The sequence below is a fragment of the Eulemur rufifrons genome, chromosome 16 (assembly GCF_041146395.1).
Source record: "Eulemur rufifrons isolate Redbay chromosome 16, OSU_ERuf_1, whole genome shotgun sequence".
Taxonomy (NCBI): Eukaryota; Metazoa; Chordata; class Mammalia; order Primates; family Lemuridae; genus Eulemur; species Eulemur rufifrons.
The window spans coordinates 82,494,624-82,506,744 of record NC_090998.1 but is presented as its reverse complement, the minus strand read 5'-3'; the positions used below and the strand labels follow the sequence as shown (position 1 = coordinate 82,506,744).

The 12,121-nt window shown below is 40.8% G+C and overlaps 1 protein-coding gene across 3 annotated transcripts in view; it reads right to left on the bottom strand.

Annotated features, from left to right (window-relative positions):
- RFX4 (regulatory factor X4) overlaps positions 1-12,121 on the bottom strand; it is a 149,281-nt gene that overhangs the window by 16,845 nt on the left and 120,315 nt on the right. For all 3 annotated transcript variants that reach the window (XM_069490057.1, XM_069490056.1, XM_069490058.1), the window contains 2 exons: positions 10,788-10,907; positions 10,286-10,447 (listed from right to left, as the gene is read on the bottom strand). In XM_069490057.1, coding sequence (XP_069346158.1) covers positions 10,286-10,447; positions 10,788-10,907 — 282 coding nt within the window. The remainder of the gene's footprint in view (positions 1-10,285; positions 10,448-10,787; positions 10,908-12,121) is intronic.

The following is a 12,121-nucleotide window of genomic DNA, read 5'->3' as shown; positions in this document are numbered from 1 at the left end:
TAAATTTAAAAAAGTCCCAAATGATCCCAACTCAGATGATTGAATTATGTGTGAGTGCCCTCTACATTTTGAATTTCATATGAAATTATGTAACTGTCTTAATTTTTTTAAATAACATTTTTTTAAAAAACAGGTTATCTCTGGATGGTGGGATTGAGGATGGTTTTAATTTTTTCTTTATTTTGCTTATCTATATTTTTCTGTGACAAATGTGTAATGCCTCTGTAGAAAGAAAAACATTAATACATTAAACCAAGTTTACAATTAGAAATGGAATTGGAGGGGGTGGGAAGTTTGGGAGAACAATGAGCCAGCCACAACAAGCAAGTAATTAACCCTTCAAGCCTGTGGGACCTTAGGAGACCACAGTGAGGTCAGAGGATATTTAAAGGGGATAACCAAGGAAGCCCAAGGATCTTTTTTTTTTTTCCAGCAGTGGGAAGAAGTCATGATAATAGCCATCACCTGAGAAAATGCAACAGAAGTTACTTTTCTGTGAGCCCCTGGAGCACAGCAACTGTTCCTCATTCATCTCTGTATCCCCAACAGAGCGTCTGCCAAATAGTAGGTGTTCAGTAAATTTTTGTTCCATTGAATTTGTTGTTGAAGGAGTAAATGCTGCTAGAAATAGACGTTATCAAACAAAAAGCTAGTGGAACTCTTGGAAAAATGGGCTCCTGTGGTCTGGGGAACAAAACCCCTAAATGGCCATGTGCCAGCAATCTAACACGTCCACTCAGGCAGGCTTAAGCAGATTAACACCTACTGGCTTGGGTGAGAAACCCTTTTTTCCTGGGGAGCAGAAAAGAACACCCCTTGTATTCCCTTTCCTACCAGAGGGACCTCCAGTGAGAATTGCTGCTGCTGCTGCTGAGGTTTTAAAGGGAACTAATAAAAGAAAGTCTGTGCAGCTAACAGTTCGTGCTCAATTTTAAAGACTGCTCTATGTTTTTATTTGTTGGTAAAACAACAACAAACCTTCCCTATTTGTCTAATTTCCATATTTTTTCCTCCACCCCCTCCCCGCCCCCATTCTCACATTCTTATTTATTTAAAGTTCAGAGGATAGTGGTGGAAGCACCTGATGTATGAGAATCTTGTAAAGATCCCAAGAGGAGCAGTTGTTGGTTACCAGACAGCATTGAAACCGCTGGAGGGGAACATTTAAGTCCCCTCCCATCCCATTTGTTTTGTTTTGTTTTGTTTTGGAAAGGGTTTTAAACACAGGACAGGAAGTTTGCTTGGAATATAATAGACAATCAATTAATGATTTGTTGGATAAATGAATGGATCATTATCCAACATAAACCAGACCTCATGCTATTAATAGTTTCTTTTTCTATATTGAATCATTCAATCTTCACAATAACCTTTTGAAGTGTGTAGTATTACTTTCTTTTTCAGGTGAGAAAATTGAGGCCCAAGAGGTAAGATTTGTTCAGGTAAGTGGCAGAGTTAGGATTTGAACACTGATCTGTCCAGTTCTGAAGCCTTTCTCACACTTGAATGTGCATTTGAATCACTGAAGATCTTGTTAAAATGCAAATTCTGTTTCAGTAGGTTGGGCGTGGGGCATTTATATCAAGCTCCTAAATGATGACAATGCTGTTGGTCCACGGACCACACTTCGAGTAACACGACTCTAACACACTGCCTCCTGTCTGACATCCTGTATGTTGAGGGCCATTAAAATTCAGAAGTTGTGAGACTCTGCTACAGACTTGTGAAAATTTAGACCACTTCCTAGGCTACCTATCTATATCCTTTCCTTCAGATCTTGGACTAAATCCTTTTAATCTTTTTCCCCACGAGGATTCTATGAACCATCACAGATGTTTCTCAAGTTTTGAGCTAAGCCTTTGGTTTGTACCTTCCTGAGAAATAAGCTCCTTTCAGTGTGCTGAGATTCTAGAGCTGCCCTGCCCTATACATAGCTGCTAGCCACATGTGGCTATTTCAATTTAAATGAATTAAAAGTAATTAAAAAATTCAGTTTCTTAGTTGCACTAGCACATTTGAAATGCTTAATCGCCACATGTGGCTAGTGGCTACTGCTTTGGACAGCTGAGAAAGAAAACATTTCCATCATCACGGAAAGTTCTATATGCACAATATTGCTTAACAGTATTTGGTATTAAACAAACATTTCCTGTAACCTTCAAGACTGAGACAGAGGAAGAAAATTATGTATCTGTATCTATATGTATCCCACGGGCTATCATCTGTCCTTAAGATAGCTGTGTTTAAGGAGACCACCTCCACAAGTTGGAAACGTCATCTCTTTGAGTTACACTTTACCAATACTTCCACGGTCAAAATCTCACTGACAAAACTGACCAGGGGGCCGGGCGCGGTGGCTCACGCCTGTAATCCTAGCACTCTGGGAGGCCGAGGTGGGCGGATCATTTGAGCTCAGGAGTTCGAGACCAGCCTGAGCAAGAGCGAGACCCCATCTCTACTAAAAATAGAAAGAAATTATATGGACAGCTAAAAATATATATAGAAAAAATTAGCCAGGCATGGTGGTGCATGCCTGTAGTCCCAGCTACTCGGGAGGCTGAGACAGGAGGATCGCTTGAGCTCAGGAGTTTGAGGTTGCTGTGAGCTAGGCTGACGCCATGGCACTCACTCTAGCCTGGGCAACAGAGTGAGACTCTGTCTCAAAAAAAAAAAAAAAAAAAAAAAAAACTGACCAGGGGCAGCAAAGGAATCAGTTCCCAGAGAGAGATGTTGCTTCATAATCAGCCTCTACCTATCCTGCGACTTGCCCTCCTGCCACTTGCTCCCCTCTGTGTATCCACTAGTCAGTCCTCACTGTGCTGAGCTCCCTTCTGCCTCAGGCCTGCACACATGCTGTTCCCATGGCCTAGGATGTTCTTTTTCCCTCCCCAACCTTTATGTGGCTGGCTCCTTGTGATACTTCAGGTCTCAGATAAATGTCACCTCCTCAGAGAGGCATTCCCTGACCACCAACTAAGGTGGGTCCCCATTTTATACTTTTTTATAGCACACTATTATTTTCATTCATAGCACCTATGACCATTTGAAATTATATGTTTTCCTGGTGGTTAACTTCCTTTAATTTTTTTTTTTTTTTTTTAATTTTTAGAGACAAGATCTCATTCTGTCACCCAGGCTGGAATGCAGTGGCATGATCATAGCTCACTACAGCCTTGAACTCCTGAGCTCAAGCAATCCTCCCGCCTTAGCCTCCAGAATAGCTGGGACTACAGGTGTGCACCACCATGTCTGGCTAATTTTTCTATCTTTTTCAGAAACGGGCTTGCCATGTTGCCCAGGCTGGTCTTGAACTCCTGACCTCCTCCTGCCTTGGCCTCCCAAAGTGCTGTACACTATGCGGGGCCAGGTAGTTTACTTCTGTATTGACTCTTATCCACTGGAATGGAAGCACCATGAGGACAGAGGCTACGTCTTTGTTTTACTTCTATACCCCCAAGACATGGCACAGATAAGACACAGAATACATTTTTGGTGAATGAATGAACAAACGAAGGAATGAGGGAATCCAAGGTCCCAACACCAAGCTAAGACTTGATGGTGTGATCTACAAAGAGTGGATGAAACAATCTGTTTTCAATCCCATCTTATTTTTCCTAATTTTATTCCTTTAAAGAAAGAAAGCAGCAGTGATGGCAAAAGGAATTCACTGGCAGTGATGATGGCGAAGCTCTGTAAATGAGTCACTGCAGGCTCTGTGGCAGGGCTCAAGTGTCCACCGTACCCCACTCAGTCTAGCTGCCCTCAGAATAACTGGGCTTTTGTTATTTGGAAAGACTAAGGGTCAGTTATCTTTGTTACATCCTCAACTGATGTAGAGAAAACGCAGCTGGGCAGGCCAGATGTTCTACAGTTAGGGCCATTTATGAGGAATTTGCCTTTATTTCATTAGGTGTCCTAGCATCTCAATGATTTAATTTGCTGGTTTTGTGTTGCAGGGAACCCATGGTGGGAAGTTGAAAACATGAGTTTAATAGTTAACTTTTATTGTCATTGCCGAAGGAGGGAATACTTAAAATGACATCATAAATGAGGTTTTAGAACCCTTCGGTGGCCTGACCGACCAGGATAGAGTTGGAGCTTAACATTTTGCTTTAGATGAATGCAGCCCAACGTCATGTTAAAGGGACTGATCAGTTTGGCACCACCTGCCATGCTCCTGAGGAGGAAAAGAGCCAGTTTTCCTTAAAGAAAGTTAACGTTTCTAAACTTTGTCCTCGTCATGAGGGAGGTAGCAAACCCACGAAGTTGGGGGGTGGGGAGGAAAGGACAAATTGGCTAGATTTTACCTTGTGGAAATCTATTCAAATGGAATCCTTTAACCAGTCTCTTATGGTGCTGCCATAGACTTTAATAAACCCAATCAAAATGGGCCATATATCAGGTTCAATTTTAGGTACCCAATATTCCTTTCCTTTCCCTTTCTCCCCCTACTTTTCAATTAATAAGTACGGTCCTGAGAATACCTATTCAGAAATATGGACATGGAACTAGGCATAGACGTTGATAAGCAGACTGGCTGTTTTCCTAGTGAGTCATAACTCATTATCTGCACTACTTTGCATTCCCTAGTCCTTGCATCAAAGGATGCCAAAAGGTTATGTGCAGTGAATTAATTTTTGCTTTGTGCTCACCAAGCAGACATAATACTGTTCCTTTTTCATAGCTGAAAAATGGGGAAGTGTCCATCTAAAGTGAGACATTGGTTTGTTGAGGAGTTGCAGGTACCTGACTGGCTTTGACTCTCAACAAGTCGAACCTGGTGATACTGACATTGTCTGATCAATGATACTCATAGTATGCTAGAAACCCAACAAAATAACTAGATCACATGAAATTCATTTAAGGTGTTAATAAATTTTTTTAGCCAGCAGTTGTTTTTGTTTTGTTGAATTTTCTCCTACCTTTTCTTTATTTCTTACTTCCTGGTTTGGGTCCTTTTTAAGAAATTGGTTTTCCTGTTTTTATTGTAAACTACTTCAGAAACTTTATGGAAAGTAGATGGGATATAAATCAAGCAATACTTTTAAAATAGAAATAAAAATTAACTGGGCATGAAAACTATGTGCTGAGTTAACTTTTTTTTAAAAAAAGAAACATGGCAAATGTGTTTTATAAGATGTACATAATTGTTTACCAATTTACAATACTGTTCAATGAAAGTTTGCACAAATTCCCAAATTTAAGAAGCCTGCCATAATAGATTTCCTAATATTTAGGTGTATATCATGGATAAATAATTTGTGCATTATAATATAATGTCTATAAAATCATACATGTTGTTAGGAAATTGTTTGTTTCCTCCAAGACTGTGACCCACATTGCATGCCAAGATCCAGTCTAGTTTCACAATGGAGTATTTCAAAAGTGGTACTTGAGAAAAATATTACACATCATTTTATATAGGATGACATTTTTAATGCCCCCTGGAGATATCTGAGAACAAAGCTGGAATGTGCCAAAATCTTCAAAGCTTACGATCATTTGAAGAGAACCTGTTTCACATTTGTATTTCTAAGAAGCTACTTTTATGACTCTTGAACACATTGCACAGAAATCTCTGAACACATTTATGATATTCCTGTGGCCTTAACTATCACACCTGCTGTAGCTTGAGGCCTCCAAATTGCTACGAAGAAAGCCAGGCAGGCTCACTAGCTGGAGGAGAATTATGAGAAGATCCTAGGAATCTTTCCTTCACACTCTTCCCATCCCCTTATTTCCTCAGAGTCTCCTTGTTTGATATTTTGCCACACTTCAAGAAATGTTTCAACAAAATTGTTTCAGCTTCATAATGCAGAACTGTTCTATTAAATATTTGCATAATTTCCCTGTTTATTTCAGAAGGACGTTATCACTAGCAGACTTGGTGTGTCTCCCTGGTGGTGGCAGGGATATGTGGGCAGGATTATTCAGGTAAACGGCTCCTTCCTGCAGGAGGCAGGAGTCTCAGGATGGTTGCCCAATAATTTCAGTCTTTGAAGAACTCCTGAGAGCTGCTCAAAAGCGGAGAACAGTGCTTAAATTCTCTTCCCCTTTTATTTTCAGTGAACAAAGTTGTTGTTTTCTCTACAATTCCTTTTTGTGAGCTTTCTAAGCAGGAACTACAACAACCCACTATGGAGAGAAAAAAGGGAGGGAGGCAGAAGTTTGATCACATTCTTCCTCCTCAAAGTAGAAAACAAAGTAAGATTTGAGGTGCATCTGTGTAAACAAATATGGTGATGCTCAAATCTATAATAAATTTCTGCAGAAGAGGACTTTTTTCTAGCTCTGTGTACCCAAAGTGAAATTAAAGCTCAATCTAATGCTATTTATCAACAACCCAATTTTCAGTCCTTTGAAGAATCCAGTTTCCTTAGCAGTCCCTGACAGAGGGCCACTGAGTTTGTTGGCACGCATAAAAGAGGGCAGGTACCTTACAGGCTCTGAAGCTTCCACTCGTTTCCTCTCTGAGTGGGCGTAGTTCTGTGGAGAGAGGAGCCTTTGGGGAAGGAATTAATCAAAAGACTCCTGGGGCATATACTCTAAGTTCTCTCCCTTGCCTCCAGGCCTTCTTACTAGCTACTTCCTCTGCCTGGAATACCTTCTTTCCCCCCCTCTTTGTGCACCCATAACACTCTGACCCTTCTCCCAACTTAGCACTCATCGCACTATATTGTAACTGCCAGTTTGCTCATCAGAACCTTAACCTCTAAACACGAACTCCCAGGGAGTAGGGACCATGAATATCTTGTGCACTGTTTTATTTCCAGCTATCTGGAAGTGTTTAGCACATAGAAGCCACTCAAGAAATATTTGTGGGATAAGCAGATGGATGTGTGAGTTAATGAATGAATGATAAAAGACAACACCCTGAATGGGGCAATTTGGCCCTATTTATCCGGTCCTTGGAAAAAAAAAAAAAGTTTCCAATCTATTCTGAAACAGTCCTAAGTAGAAGTAGGATATAATGAAGCCCATGCTGTGAGGATCTGGAGGAAGATTCTAAGTGGGAGGGCGAGGGGAATGCCAAGGAAGGCGATTAGGATTTTGTCAGGCAGAGGGTGGAAGGAGGAACAGTGCGAGAAGTGATTTGAAGAAAGAGAGCTCGTTAAGGCTTCAGTGTGAGGCAGTAGGTTCTTTGCCCCAACACTTTGTGGAGGTATGAGCCTCATAAAAATAAGCCTACTGGGCAGTGTGAGAGTGACAGGGTGAGAGTCCTGATGTGGATGTCCCTGAGAGGTGGGGACCAGAGGCACAAGTGGGATGGGAAGGAACAAATCAGTCTACATTTGTCTTAGAACGACTGGACTTGGGAGGTGAGATGGAGAATGCCAGCTGTCCCCTCCAGATCTGTTCCTCCTTCTTTACCTGGGTACATGCTACATTTCTCAGCCTCTTTTGCAGTCACATGAGGCTATGTGACTCGCCAATGGCATATAAATGGAAGTGACATTTTCCACCGTCAGGGCAGGGATTTTAAGAAAGTGGGTTTTCCTCCTCCTATACCCTTTTTCGATTTCTGCCAGCTGGTTGAGACTTGACAAAGCCTTAAGGCACTGGTCCTCAAACTAGTGAGCATCAAAGTCACCTGTAGGTTTGTTGAACAAGACTGCTGGGCCCCTCCCCTAGAGTTTCCAATTCAGAAGGTCTGCAGTGGGACCTGATACGAGCCTTTCTAATGGGTTTCCAGGAGATGCTGAGACTGCTGGTCTGTGGATTACACTTTGAGAACCTGGGGTATGGTGGAGCCTAATGTTGAAGGAATGTGTGTTTCCAAATGCCTCTGTTGCAGAGAGCCTCCTCCATGACTGAATACTCTGCCAGGACTGTTTTTCAAGCATGAACTAGATTTCTAGATTTCTGTTGTGCTAACTCTATCCATGTTTGGATCTATTTGTTACAGCAGCTTAGCCCTTCCTAATACAAGAGTTTAGGGAGAGGAAAGATTTGAAGCTGACTCCCCTATTTGGTGCCTAGGTAATGGGAGGATAATAGAGCAGGTTTGGATGGAAAGATAATGAATTAATTATCACATCTTACCAAGCTCTTCACTCCACAAAGCGTGGATTTTTTGTGAGGTCTTCCCTGATACCTCCAGCCAGATGGAATCTCTTCTTCTTGGGAAGCCCACAGCATTGGTTTATAGCTTGCTTATTGCACATGCCATATTCTTCCTTCTATTATAGTTGTCTTTGTACATCTGTTATCCCTGTGCTGTCTCTTGGTAGCAAGGCCTTGGCATATTAATATGAATATTTCCATAACACCCAGCACAGGACTTGGCACATAAAATGTCCTCAAGGGGAAAAATATGTATACACACACATATATACATGTGTGCACATGTATACGTTTCCTCTCTGAGTGGGTGTAGTTCTGTGGAGAGAGGAACCTTTGGGGAAGGAATTAATCAAAAGACTCCTGGTGTATATACTCTAAGTTCTCTCCCTTGCCTCCAGGCCTTCATACTAGCTACTTCCTCTGCCTGGAATACCTTCTTTTCCCCACCTTCACGTGCCCATAACCTGTATACCTATGTGTGTATAGGATTCTGGATTCAAGGTTTTCAATGCATTTTTTCTCTGTACTTCAAAAATCCTGTTTCAGATATTGAATCTAATATATCTGATGAGAAGTCTGATATCAGTCTGATTCTCTCTCCTTTGGAGTTTATGCTTTCTTTTGGCAAGCTAACAAGACTTCTTTTAGCTTTGATTTTCTTCAGTAGAGCTTAGAGGTAAGTTTTTTTCTTTTTCCATTTATTCAGCACAGTATTCAATGAGAGTTTTCAATCTGAGAAGTCTTGTCTTTTTTTCCATATGTCAGCCATTATTTCTCCATTTCTCTCTATTCTTTCTCTGAAACACTTATTAAATTTGATTATTGGAATTTCTGGATTTATCAGCCCTTTCTCTGAGCATTGCCTATAACTTTACATTTCCTTATCTCTTTATGTCATGTTGTCAGAGAATTCCTCAGCTCAGTCTTTCAGTTTACTAATTCTCTTTCAGTTGGAGCTAATTTTTTAACATTCAACCTACCTATTGAAATTTTCATTTCAACAATTAGATATTTCCTTTAAAAGATCTTTACTTGACTCTCATGGGTATGATTTCTTATTTTTAGTTCTCATCTTAAAGTTCTTTTCAGGTTGTCCTATTAACTTTATTCCTTTGGACATAAAAACTTTCTTTTTTAAGTTTGTTGTTTGTCTTTCATGGAATTGGGCATCCACAGATGCTTGGGTGAATTTTATTGTGGTAATGTATACATGATATAAAGTTTACCATTTTAACAATTTTTACATGTACAGTTCAGTGGCATTAAGTACATTCACCATGTTATGCAACCATCACCACCATCTATTTCCAGAGCTTTTTCCTCTTCCCAAACTGAAACTCTGCACCTGTTAAACGCTAACTCCTCATTTCTCACGCCCACCAGCCCCTGACAACTGCTATTCTACTCCATCTCTATGAATGTGACTATTTTAGGTACCTCATGTAAGTGGAATCATACATTTTTCTTTTTGTATCTGGCTTATTTCATATAGCATACTGTCTTCAAGGTTCATTCATGTTATAGCATGTGTCAGAATTTCATTCCTTTTTAAGATTGAACAATATTCCACTTATATTTATACCACATTTTGTTTATCCATTCATCATCAATTGACACTTGAGTTATTTCTACCTTTTGGCTATCATGAGTAATGCTGTTATGAACATTGATGTACAAATATCTGTTTGGGTCTCTGCTTTCTTTTGGGTGTATATCAAGGCTTGGGTGATTCTTGGTTGTAAATTAATCTTACGAGAATTCTGTGCACGTCTTGCACTTGTGTAGGCCTCCCATCAGAGCAGCCTCATGGTAGCATCAGCCTCACAGCCTGGCAACCCTGGCTTGGCTCGCTTGGGGTTGCCATAGCTGAGCATATGGCTTCCTGTCCTTTCCAAAAACTGCCGCTCAGTTTTTGGTTCATAGAGAGTTCCCTTTCTTGTTTTTAAGAATGGCTGTGTATTAATTTATGTTATATATTATTTTAATCATTTCAGCAGCTTAGTTTTAGGGGTAGAGATTTTATCATATACTTAATCTGCCAACTTGAAAACAGTAGCATACAGAATATGTACCAATGAATAAATGAATACCTGAATACAAATCCAGGAAGATACCCAGGTTTTGCCATTGTCTTTTGGATCCTAGGGGCAATGCTTTTCCAGAAAGCCCTTTCTTTAAACATTAACCCCCCACCCAAAGCTTTTGAAGGACCTTTTGTTACCTGTAGTGCTGAGGCCAGTGTACTCAGGCGACGGGTTGCTGACAGGGGAGGAGGGAGGTGGCACTTCCACGGATGTGGCAGATTTTGCTGGAGAAAATGATGGCACTGGTGAAGGAGTTGGCGGGGCAGCCTCTGTCAAGATGATCTCTTCTCGAACTTCTGCTGTGGATGGAGATAGGGTGAGTTCTTAGAACCAAATGTCAAGGCAAGTTGTCTTTAGTGGACTTTAAAAAATGAAATATTCTTTCGAATCTGTGTCATGTCACTCCCCTGCTTAAAACTCTCCGATGGCTTCCCGTCACCAGCATGGCACTCAAGGCAATGCCCATAAACATACATGCCCACTCTAAAGAGGAAAAGGACATTACTGGTTTCATACCACTTGACACGCTCACCATAACTAAATTCTTTGAGATACAGAGTTAAGGAGACATAGAGCACAGAAGCAAGGACACAGATCGAATCAGCAAGTGGTGCAGTTGGCAGTACAGTGCTGGCTTACCCGTGCTTCCTTCCCCCTTCATGGCTCGCATGAGCTCGTTGGCCCGCTCCTGACAGTGCAGAGATTCCAATAAGTAGAGCACATAGTCATCAAACATCAAGTGAATTAAGTGAAAAGACCCTGGTGAAGGAAGATCAAACAGAAGAGTAAGCCATATCATTTCACATACGCCTCCTCTGCCTGGTCAGCTACACACGTAGCACTGTGCTCTGATGGTCCGGTTCAAGAATCTCAGTTCCTCACTCAGTTATGATGCCCTCATGGTCAGAGGTTACTCTTTGCTGTATCCTCAGCCTGGCCTAGTGCTTGGCATAAGGTAAGTGTCATTAACAGTTTGTGGCAAGTGAATCTTTTCCTTGCTCTATTATTACTATGACTCCATCAAAAAAGGTACCCACTGAACCATCTATCCAAATGCTTCTGAACTCCCACATAGCCACTGGCCTCATCCTTGTCTGCGCACTCTTTACTCTGTTGAGCATTTATTGACATAGTGTCTTCCATTTTTATCTCTTTCATAGCATATTATGCCCCCAATTGGACTTTAAGTATGTCCATGGCAGAGATTTTTCCTTCTAGTTCATTGGCATCTACCAATGTACCTGACATAATTCTGGAAGCAGAATTGAAATTTTAAATTTGCAACAACTGAATTATTTCCCTAAATGTTTTTGAGACCTCATTTAGCACACAGTTCTTAGAAAGGTATTAAATTGAAAAGATCGGGTATTTTCAAGTTGCATTCTTTATTTTCTACTTAGAGTAGATGATTTAATAAAAGGGAATGTGAACAGTCATTTTAAAAGACTTTCCTATGTGCCAGCCTCTGTGCTCAAAGTCTTATATCCTCTAATTTAATCTCTACAACCACACTGTGAGTATTTTTATTCCGGTTTTCAGGTCAAGCACTTGTGCAAGATGACACAATTAATAGATAATACATTATTTCAAAATCATCTTTTTTACATGTCATGTTGCCACTATAGAAAGTGGAATGAACCTCATATGGTAGAGGCTCAATTCATGTCTGCTGTGATAAAGGCCTCATGGATGCCAGGGTCGGCGAGGGGCCAGGCCTTTATCTCAAAGTCCCAAGGGGACATCTCCACCATGTGGCTATCCTGCTGTCCCATGAAATGTCCAAAACTTCCTACTCACCTCCCCACAAGTTGACTTCCTCTTCCCATTTCCCTCTAGTTTGCTTTTTTAGAGACTTTATGAGACTCTCTGGCATTAGTTTCATTTTGATTCTATCCTCATCATCATCATCATCACCATCACCGTTATTGTCATCTTCGTCATTGTCATCACATCTCCTGTTTATTGAGTGCTCA